The sequence below is a fragment of the Schistocerca gregaria genome, chromosome 8 (genome assembly GCF_023897955.1).
Source record: "Schistocerca gregaria isolate iqSchGreg1 chromosome 8, iqSchGreg1.2, whole genome shotgun sequence".
Taxonomy (NCBI): Eukaryota; Metazoa; Arthropoda; class Insecta; order Orthoptera; family Acrididae; genus Schistocerca; species Schistocerca gregaria.
In genome coordinates, this window is record NC_064927.1 from 325,628,988 (window position 1) to 325,640,672 (window position 11,685).

The 11,685-nt window shown below is 40.9% G+C and overlaps 1 protein-coding gene across 1 annotated transcript in view; it reads right to left on the reverse strand.

Annotated features, from left to right (window-relative positions):
* LOC126284904 (odorant receptor Or2-like) overlaps positions 1 to 7,549 on the reverse strand; it is a 53,636-nt gene extending 46,087 nt beyond the window's left edge. The window contains exon 1 of the mRNA XM_049984166.1: positions 6,741 to 7,549. Within this exon, the coding sequence (XP_049840123.1) occupies positions 6,741 to 7,549 (809 nt within the window). The remainder of the gene's footprint in view (positions 1 to 6,740) is intronic.
* Positions 7,550 to 11,685: the final 4,136 nt, after the last annotated feature.

An 11,685-nucleotide genomic window follows, 5' to 3' on the forward strand; every position in this document is an offset into this window, starting at 1 on the left:
AGAAACTTACCATTAACCATGCTGATTACGAAGCAGATGAAGTTCAGGAATTCTGATCCATAGGAGTGTAAAATAACCCGTGGCGAACGAAGTAGGGAGGACCTAGAAGCAGGCTACTTCATACAAAATGGGCCTTACTGGCGAAGAAAAGACTCCCAGTTTCAAACACAGACCTTAATTTGAAGATGAAATTCCCCAGAATGTTCAGTTTGACCACAGCATTGTACAGAATCGAAGCATTTGAGATGTGGTGCTGTAGACAAATGTTGAAAATTAGGTGGACTGATAAGGTAAGGAATGAGGAGGTTCTACGCAGAATCGGAGAGGAAACGAATATGTGGAAAACACTGATAAGGAGGAGGGACAGGATGATAGGACATCTGCTGAGACATGAGGGAATGACTTCCATGGTACTAGAGGGAGATGTAGAGGGCAAAAACTGTAGAGGAAGACAGAGATTGGAATATGTCAAGCAAATAATTGAGGACGTAGGTTGCAAGTGCTACTCTGAGATGAAGAGGTTAGCACAGGAAAGGAATTCGTGGCGGGTCGCATCAAACCAGTCAGTAGATTGATGACAAAAAAAAATTATGGTCAGAATTTTGAACATTAGCTTCACTGATATGGTAAGGAATGACGAGGTTCTCCGCAGAATCGCTGAAGAAAGGGACATATGGAAAACACAGATAAGAAGAAGGGACAGGATGGAAAGATATGCTTTAAGATTTAAGACACCCAGGAATTGTTTCCACAGTACTAATAACTGCAGAGGGAGACAGAGATTGAGATACTTGTCTCTGTATATATGCAATGTCCCAAAACCAACAGGAAAAGAAACCTGAAATCTGCGGAGGGTGATGTTACACTGTAGGTGTCGTTTAAGAAGGGATTTTTTTTAAAATTACAGCCCTAAGGGGATAAAATAAGGGATGAAATATTTTTCAAATATGTCACTATTAGAACGATTTTGAAGCTGGATCTACGGAAAGTGGTTTTTGGTTTCTCGGTCAGAAATAAAGAAATGTTTCAGCATTTTTCAAATTTTAACTCCTTATCGCTTATCGGGTGAAATAGTGGCTGAATTTTTTGGAAAATAAATCATTATTAAGGAACTACTAAAGCATTTTTTAAGTTGTATCCACGAAAATTGCTATTTGACTTCTCAGATAGAAATAAAAGGAATACGTATTTCAGTGGTTTTCGAAATTCAACCCCAAAGGGGTGAAATGTTTCATGAAAATATTTCATTATGAAACCGTTTTTAAAATTAGATCTATTAAAATTTGAATTTCGCTTCTAGATTAGAAAAAAAATACTTGAATGATGGAAAATACCTCCACAAAAAACATACGTTTCACTGACTTTGGAAATTCAACACCTAAGGGGAAATAATAGGAGGTGAAATGTTTTATGAAAATTTTTCATTATGAGAGCAATTTTAAAGTTAAATTTTTGATAACCGATATTTGGCTTATTGGTTAGAAATGAAAAAATACGTGGTTCACTGTTTTCGGATACACAGTTCCCAAGATTTGTTCAGCGACTCACCACTGCACAGCCGAAACCGCTAGGGGTAGAAACTTGAAATTCTGAGAGGGTGTAGATTTTAAAATGTCGGCATCTTACAGGAAGGGATTGTTCTAAATTCTACTGTTGAGGGGATGATGAAAGTCTTTTCGAAAATATGGCTTTATTGAGACAATTTTGCAGCTAGGACTACAACATTTTAAATTTGGTTTCTCGGTCATTAATAACAAATACTTTTTACAGCATTTTTGGAAATTGAATCACTAAGGCGGTAAAATAGTAAGTGAAAGATTTTTAGAAAATAAGACGATATTAAAGAACTACTAAAGTATTTTTAAAGTTACATCTACGAAAATTGGTTTTGGACTTCCCTGTTAGAAGTAAAAAAAAGAATTATGTGTTTCAGTGCTTTTGGAAATTCAACCGCCTGAGGAAGTGAAACCTGTGAAGCAATGTTTTCTGAATTATGACAGACTTTTGAAAGCAAAGAGTATAACTACTTGTATTTCGCATTTTGTATTTTTGGGAATTCAACCCCCCAAAGGATGAAAAAGGGGTAAACGTTTTTAAGAAAATATTTGGTGATATTATATAAAACAAAATCCAAGATAATTGGTATTTCACTTCTGTGTCAGAAATAGAGAAACGTGTATTGTGGGATAACAGTTTCTATGGCTATATCGCCAAAAGAATGCAAAAGCTATGATTAACATAAACCTTTGACTTCAGTTACCAGAATCGCCTTTTGTTCAGAAGTACGTTCGGAAAATACCGTCCTGTAGAAGCCTTAGTTAGTGCGAAATGTTTGGAAGATGTTGAAATTTGTGAATTTAATCAAAGAAAAATATTTAACAGTCAAAACACATAAATTTTTCGGTAAGCTTAATGTACGGTAGTATAACAATTTTTGATGTAATTATTACGGATACCTGAGTTAATTAGCGGGCGCTAAGCTAGTAACACATATTTGAGGACATATGTCTCAAGTGCAGCTCTGAGCTGAAGAGGTTGACGCAGAAGAGAAATTTGTGGCGCACTGCATCAAACCAGTCAGAAGACTCAAAACGAGAGAGAGAGAGAGAGAGAGAGAGAGAGAGAGAGAGAGAGAGAGAGAGAGAGAGAGACAACAGAGTACACAAATCTTCTTAACCCTTTCGGTCATGGCGTCCTCATTTAACGACATACTAAATACTCAGTATATTAAAATTCGTTAAATTTTACCATTTGTAATTGTTGTCCTCATACGGTCACAATCAGAGAGTTAATTTGAGAGCAGTGTCGACATCTCCTGTCAATCTGTGGTACCACAAAATAAAACTGAATGTGTACAGTCACATGGTCGCTTCCCAGTGAACTTTGTACCTCCCATCAGGGGTTTAATATCTTCTGAGTTAGGTAAAAAAAGTATACTTTTGCGTAGAAAGTTGCATTCTTGAATATGGAAAGTAAAGGTGTCTTTCAGAACGAAAGGTGCCATATTTATAATATTGTACATATCTCCAAATGAGGACATTGTGATTGAAAGGATGAAATAGCATAGAAATTCAGGCCATTATTTCGATGTCTTACTGTGACTTCACAATGCCCCAAGTCCAAGACAGAGGAAGGCTACTTACAGAACATGTTATAGAGCTCCTTAATTTCTCTGAAATTGACAATCCATCCGATGATTCTGGCGATAATTTTGAACAAGAAGACAATGATGGAGGAAACGTTAGACGTTTTATATCGTACGGTATATTGGAAGCTGAGTAGCCTAGACGGAAAGCCCGCTAACTGCACGATAAGCAACATTGAGGTAACCACGAAAAATTCGTCGCATCCATACGACAATACCGTGGCAGCAAGAACGTTACAGTTGCTTAAGAATTTGTTACAGAGCAGCCAACGTAAGGAAAATATCCATTCTAATCTTAACAGACTGAAAGGTAGCTTTGAATGTTCAGATTGGTGTCTGTTCACGCGCTTTGTATTCGGACATGGCAGAGTGACAGCCACGCCTATTGGGCAGTTAGCAGGCTTTTCACACGAAGACACCATGCAGTTAGCTACTTTTGAAAATGAACAACGTTTTAGACGGTTTGTAGCCGGTTTTGCAACCTCAAAGCGAGCGCATGTTTGCTCATGCAATTGATAATTCATGTGTAAATGCATAGAATGAGTACAAGATAAACACATCAGTATTAGATGCTCCTAAAAATAAGACCCTTGATTTGTTTCACTTTAGGGTAAGTGTAGCCAAAGTATCGACGAAAATAGATAAGCCAGATGCCAGGAAAAGGGGGTGTCCCACTAATGAGAGTCCAAATACTTCAAAACGAGTCAATGCCTAAGTTGGTCCAGAAACTGAAGTTAGTTTGGACAAGCTGGGCATATAACAGTGGTCAGTGGCAAAAAATCATTTGACAGGTGCAAGAAACCTGGTTGCAACGGCAAAACCAAATTTTATTATGTAAAATGTAGCATTCACTTACGTCTGTATAGGAAAAAAGTTTCTTTGATTATGATTATGATTTTCCTACAAGTGCAAATCCATGTAATTATTAAGGAAGCTTTGTGTAATTTATGTATGTTGGTGAAATAAAATCAAACAAAATTCTTTGACTTTCCGACTTGTACTGCACCCACTTGAACACAATGTTCTCATTTGCGGACGCATTGTATACCCCTTGGGGGGCATGTCGGAGTATTTTATACATCTGAAAAATCATAATTTAATTCGAAAAACTGGATAGCAAAGCCTTGATTTTGTTTTCAGGGAAAAAATTTCATGGCCGAAAGGGTTATAGCGAAATTGTGTCTATTAGATAAAACGGTCCCAAATTAGTCTCTTGCAATATCTGTTTTGTCGATATCTGTTAACAAGAACAGTGAAACACGAACGATAGATGGTACTCTCGCAGCGACTAGGCAGCGCTGCTGTGTGGCGGTAGCAGTCAGACGGGCCAAGGCGGTTGTGTCGCTGCTTGATTTGCTGGTTATTCATCGTGTACTACTCTCCCGGCAGCAATCATGGTCTAGGAGTAGAGTCTTTGATTAGAAATGAAAACGTCTTCTGTCTTGGTTTCGAACCCTGCCAGCTCTTAAATTTTGAATAAAATTCATCAGCAACGGCACCCTCGCTCTGCCAACGGCCTTGTCAAAGAGGTTGGAGGAACGGACAGAGTTTCAAGGCATTGTCTTGCCCTTTGAGTGGGGAACTACCCCTTGAGGTGGAAGAATCAGCGGTGATCAATTTCGTGAGACTGTAGATGGAAATGGAAACCCGCATTAAAGACACATGGCGTGTATTCACTGGACATGTGGCCTGTAACTGACAGAATGTTATGATGATCTCTTCATTGGCAAAAGAATCCGGATCTCTGGGAAGGGACTGCCAAGGGGGACGAGACCATGAGGAAAACATCGAACAACCAATGAAAGGATAACGTTCTACCAGCTAGGGAGTGAAGTGTCCAAAGTTTGAACATAGTAGGGAAGCTAGAAAATATGAAAAGGGAAATGCTAAGTCACAATCTAGATACAGTGAGCGTCACGTGGAGTAATATGGAAAGAAGATAAACATTTCTGGTAAGAAGGATATAGGGTAACATTTGCATCATCCGAAAATGGTGTAACGCAATTTGCATTCAATATGAATTGAAACATGGGGGCAGAGAGTGAGTTCCTGTGAACAGTTCACACAATAACCCTAGATTCGGTTTGGGGCGGCGGAGGGGCGGCTGGATTGCTGTGGCCTGTTGTGATGGGGTTGCGAAACACTGAGAGCTTCCGCGGGACGAAGCCTCTCCACTGTTTCTAGGTCCCCAGTTTAATACACAATACACACAAACACACACGGACAGATGATGTAACTGAACACACCATTGTCACATTTATGAATCGGTGATATTTTTTTAATAGCCTCTCTCTTGCTTACACTTCAGTTGTAGCTTAACCACAAGGTGCCAAATTCAGGTAGTGCGTTGTTACGTAATCTGCGAAATGGCAGTATTTTCTTGTCAAAATATTATTCCAGAAGTTTAGGATTAGAATATTTATTCGTTCGTTGACACATTATTATGACATTCAACTGTACCAGTGATTTGTGCATGTGAAACTCTCGAAGATGGCCTGTAATTCGTGTAAGACGCTACACGTCAAATTGTATGCCATTCCTCTTCATTTACTTGACAAGCTGTTTTCACAAACAAGATGGGAGTGCGGAAAGGCTTATAGGGACGCCTGTTTTGCTAAAAATGAAAAGGTTAGAGTTTACAGTATGGTTAGACGTTGAGTTTGCTACAGACCGTACGACACCGTTGTTCAGTGATTGTGACGAAAGAACAAGCTATTGACAGCGAAGGAAGCATTGCTTGATTTACTCGAATTGATGTGGGGAATGATGGAATGTGTGGTACCTGAACCACGCTTATGACAAATACAAGTCCAGTATGTTAAATCTCTACGCTTCTGGCTCATTCCCTTATCTGAACGGATAAATCATTATGGTACACGAACTATCGACTGAGAACATTGCGTGACATAGGAGTTTTTCTATGAGTATTAGTGCTTCCTACTCTGCAATTTCATCATGTCATTGTTACAGTCTATGGTCTATGCTTCTGTTTCCGCACAGTCATTGTGGGACTTGTGCAGTAAGTACAGCAATATAGTTAGTTTCTAAAATCTTCATCTAGGAAGACTAATTGAATGTTTACTCGATACTTAGAAAGGAGTTTCTGTAAAGCTGCATCCGATACATATTTTGTATATTCCATAAGTTTCGTTGTTACTGAACATGATTTATTAGCTTCATTGCTCTTAGTTTGAAAACACAAAAATCAAAGTGCCCAATAAGACATTGAACTCAAGGAATTTTTAACGCTCAGTGATGCGTTTATCAGCAGAATATCGAGTATAAGTAAAAACAAGGAGTGAAAGGGTAATGGGAGTCAAAGGAAACATAAAATTAATATGTATCCAACTATTTCTTCATATGTTTAGAGATCAACTGCTTTCAGAATTTTCTGTGTGTTCTAAGATGCTTCTCCACATGATCTTTCCCACATTGGTGTAGTGTGGTTCACAATGTTGAGTCTACGGATCTCAACTTCTGTCAGGCTGTTTTACACTTCAGATTCTTTCATGAGTAATCTTACATATCACACAACATTGAAAGCGACAAAACTATCGGCGTCTCATGTTTGATAAAACAGTTGAATCCAACATACCTGAGGATTTGCTGATGGCTTTCGATACAAAGGCACAGATCATTGTACATTTTCCCACGAGCAATAGAAGATGTGCTCAGCGATCGGCGACCTTCATCTGCACCGCTGTCGGCAGCCTTTAGCTTCATGATCCTCAGAGTGAGCACCTCCAGTTGTGCGGCTACCAGTATCATGATAGATGCGAACAGACAATCCAAGCCGAAGCTGATCTCGGCCATCCACAAGCTTGTCACACACTGGAGAGTGTACGACAGTTTGTAGAAGGCAGTGTTGTTGTCCCACAGGTGCTGTGCGAAGGGTAAGCGCCTCTCTCCTGGGTGAGCAATGAGTGGCATCGGGAACCAAATGAGGCCTTGCGATGCCATGAAGAGCAGCATGCCCAATGTGAGGCGGAACGCTTGCCTACGCGACCTCTGGACGATCTTCTCCAGCGCAGGATCTCTGGAGCAGGGCTCTCTTTGAACCAACATCAGAGAGTCGACGCGCCGGACCAGCGAGTTGTACAGCCGCCGGTCTCTCGTGAAAAAGGCCAGCTTGACGGTGCCACTGAAAAGGGTGAAGGTGTTAGTCAGCACCAGCGTTGTGGCCTCAAGATCTCGCCAGCTGAAGGAGACGGACACCGAAGCTTCCACGAAGTTCCAGACGCCCAGAGCGAAAACGAAGATGACGTACAGTTCGAAAAGGGGGAAACTACCCAACGGCCACACTCCGTAGAGCCACAGGTGACGTATGTTGAGCTTGAGGACCGATCGTCCGCTGGACGACCAGGAGAACGGTGTCTCCATATCCACTCGCCGTCCACTGTGCATTGAAGTGATTTTTAAGAATCAACTGCACAGCACCCAACTGCTGCGTCATCAACTGGTTTGCGTTCGGTGCCAGCCTTGGAGTGAATGAGCACTGACTGAACCGCCTCTTTACCGACAGAACTGAGGAGGGTGAAGGGCGAAACGCAAATGAAATGTCAGATCACTCCCTCTCTTAATCCAACCGACTTGAAACAGGTCTATATATATATGACGGCGAGTGGCACAATTACAGAATTAGATATGAGATTTAAATTATCCAACAGCACGGGGGCATTCCGTACATGACTTATTTATTTTACTCCATTTTTACCCTCTCCTCAGTTGCATAACATAAACAAACGTAGCACGACAGTGGAAATAAGTAATGGAAGCTTCTCAGCATCATTTGTTTCATTTATAAAACGATAAATCGACGTATTTGAAAACGCATCTCCCTTTTTCGGTTACTTACACTTACTTGCACCTGTTTTTTATTCTTGGAAATAGAACCTAATGAATAAGAGGTATGTCTCAAGCACATAAAGGAAATGTAATAATAAAATACACACAGCAGTATTACGTATAAAAATTTGGTCCTCTCTTTTTTCTTGCAGTTCGAGGTTGCTAAAAATTTCACGATTCAAAGTATTGGCCCCCACTGGCCACTACTGTCTCCCATCTTTCGGGCAACATACGAACCCCGTGGTGGAGTAACTGCGAGTTTTTTGAGGAGATCCGCGAATCGATCCTATTTTGCATTTATTCACATGACCCTAAGTGCTGGTCATTGTCATTGATGAAATAATCGCTGGTCAGAGGGAACAATACCTGGAGAATTTGGGGGAGGGGGGGAGGGGATGAGTAAGACTTTCCATTTCAACGTTTCCAAGTTCATAGTTTCCTAATATGTTTTGATCGATTTTGTGACGCGGGGTCGAGCACTGGCATGCTGCAAAGTCACCTTCTGATGCATATCGCTTTCTTGTGGCCATTTGTATCCTAATGCTTACACTATCTCTGGTGATTATTTCGATCGGTTTCGCTAGCTTCCAAAACCTTCTCTCTTTCATCACCATGCTGGTGTTCGATGTCAAAATCACCGTCCTTGAAGCGTTGAAACCATTCTCTGTCTCTTCTTTCACTAATAGGTGCTTCACCATTGCTCTTTCCCAGCATTTTATGAGCCTCAGCCACAGATTTCCTCATGCTGAAGCATGCCCAGGCATAAAAAATCCGTTGTGTAATCAGTGTGCAATAAACGGAATTTAATGTTGGTTGGTTGGTTCAAATGGTTCAAATGGCTCTGAGCAATCAGCGACGTAACTTCTGAGGTCATCAGTCGCCTATAACTTAGAACTAATTAAACCTAACTAACCTAAGGACATCACACACATCCATGCCCGAGGCAGGATCCGAACCTGCGACCTGAGCTGTCGCTCGGCTCCAGACTGTAGCGCCTAGAACTGCACGGCCACTCCGGCCGGCGCTGTCTGTTGGTGGCACATTGCTCAACTTCTGATTCTTACCAACAGCGATTATTGCGTCAAGGTAGTTCACACAGTGAAGAGAAGATAATATAGGAAAAACCGAATCTTATTTTTTCAGTTCTTCGTAATAATCACTCAATTTAGATACACAAACCGTGAAATGAATGTCAGTTCAGTTGCTTAAAGCAATAATAACTTACACCTCACAAGAAGAAAAACTGAAAACTAGCTTCTGATTGCTACAACCCTACACTCAACCGCATACAGATGTCACCTCACAAGGAGTAAAATGTAACATCTGAGAACTGATTTGAATAAAATTAATAAAATGTATCAATTTGAGACTACACTAAATTGCTACCCCTGTCCGACTGTTAAAAAAATAAATAAAATCAACATGAATAACGTGTGGAAAGTGGGACAACGCCAGGAGGCGGTTAGCTTGCTTGCGTTTCACCTGCTTTACGCAAATGTGTGAGAATAAGGAAATTTTACTGAATTGCCCTACTTCAACTGTGTGTAACTACGATGGGAAATGTTTATATACGCCGAAATATTTTTAAATTTTTTGGTCTGGGGACCTACACTATAAAATTGCCATATGCTCGATACTGCAGTCTGAGTGAAATAATGGAGACAACCAAAGGCGGAAAATTTAGTCTTCAAATTTTTCTACATGATCATGAAGCCTGCTCGAGAAGAAATAATTACTGACCATTGTCTCTTCAGCAGAACTTTTATCATTTATAAAAGCTTCTAACGAAATTCTTTGATTATTTGTCGATTTCAGGAACTAGAATCGTTACTGCATGTAGGAGGAACAGAAGAAATTCCATTAACACATTCGTCTTTACTGCAGACTTTAAATTTTATAACGAAAGTAAAATACAGTTGGATGCAAATAGAGGCAAATTTGGTTATGTTTAAAATTTTCCATTTGACTAATGGAAGTCTCTGCACCCACAGTGGTCTAAAGTAGCCTTCATTTGCAGCGCGCTTTAGAAGTCTGAGAAGCGAGTGGTCACACTGTAATGCAGCAGTTTGTCTCAACACGAACAAGACTGAAATCTAACGGCATCATCAGTTTCACCTCCCCTGCGGTCATGCAAGACTTCCTAGGAGAAACGAAGTATTCAGATGGATTTGAAAATCAGCATTTCTTCTATACGAAAGGAAGAATAAAATTTTGCAACCAGACAGAGAAAGAACACGTAAACGCAACGTCTAGGCGCTCAGTCCAGAACCGCGCGACTGCTACGGTCGCAGGTTCGAATTCTGCCTCGGACATGGATGTGTGTGATGTCCTTAGGTTAGTTATGTTTAAGTAGTTCTAAGTCCTAGGGGACTGATGACCTCAGATATTAAGTCCCATAGTGCTCAGAGCCATTTGAACCATTTTTTTTAACGCAACGAACAAAAAATTTGTTGACCCCAGAGAAATCATAACAAGCTTTACTTAATAGTGTGTAATTCCACCCCTGAACTTCATTGACGCCTGGAGTTGGTTAGGACGTGAGTCCACAAGTTGTACTGCTTCGTCGCATCCAGGTTACGTCACTTTCTGAAGATTTTATCGCCCAGTTCCACCAAATTGCGGGACTCCTAATGTCAGTGTTTTCTCTATGGGCCTCAAGTCGAGTAGTTTTGCAGGCCAATCGATATATAACAGGATGGGGAAGTGTTCATACAACCAGCCACAGGTTGATTAACTTTGTTTCTGTTTTCGTCTTTATGTGCCTCTTTGAGCAGTGGCCTCTGGTGTGGTGACCTGCTGCAGGTGTTCATTTCATGCAGTTCCTTTCGCAGTAATGTATCGCTGAAAATTGGGGGTGGACCTTCATTTACCACCTGCAACAATTACTGTAGGATTTGGAAGCGATTTTGATTCACAAGCCACGAAACAGTTCTCCGGTCCCTCTCATTCAGCATCTTCATCCGACCAAAATTCTGATGTCGTGTTTCGTGGCGATGCGTGGTACACAACAGTGTGTATACAGGCTGAACACTCTGGTGAGGAACACATACAGTATGGCCATGGGCATGGCCTAATATGATTGCCCTTCTTTACTACTGTCAAGTCCTTACATTTGAACGGTTTACTTACAATGGCCGCTTTTATACTAAGCGCTGTAGAAGTTTTCTCACGTGGTCTGGAAGTGGCGTCTTTGATTACCAATAGAACTTCCTCGGTCCCGGGTTAAACTTTGAATAATAATCAACATAAGAAGTTACCCTCATTCTGTTAAAGACCATGTGAAAGAGTGAAGAAGAGCGGATAGAGGTTTAGGTCACTCTCTTGTCCTTGGGGATACTGCCCTTAAAGGCATAAGAATCAGCAATGATCAACGACATGAGGATGGTGAAGGCAATGCCAACCACTGCACTGAAGACACATAACGTGTATCCACAGGACATGGTGTCTGTAATTGACGAAGTTTCATGACGATCTCCCTAATGGCAAAATATTCCAGAATAGTCCCCCATTCGGATCTCCGGGAGGGGACTGCAAAGGAGGAGGTGATCGTGAGAAAAAGATAGAATAACCAAAGAAAGGATAACGTTCCACGGGTTGTGGCGTGAAATGTCAGAAACTTGAACGTGGTAGGAGAGCTACAAAATCTGATAATGGGACTGCAAAGGCTCAGTCTAGATTTATAGGGGTCAGTGAGA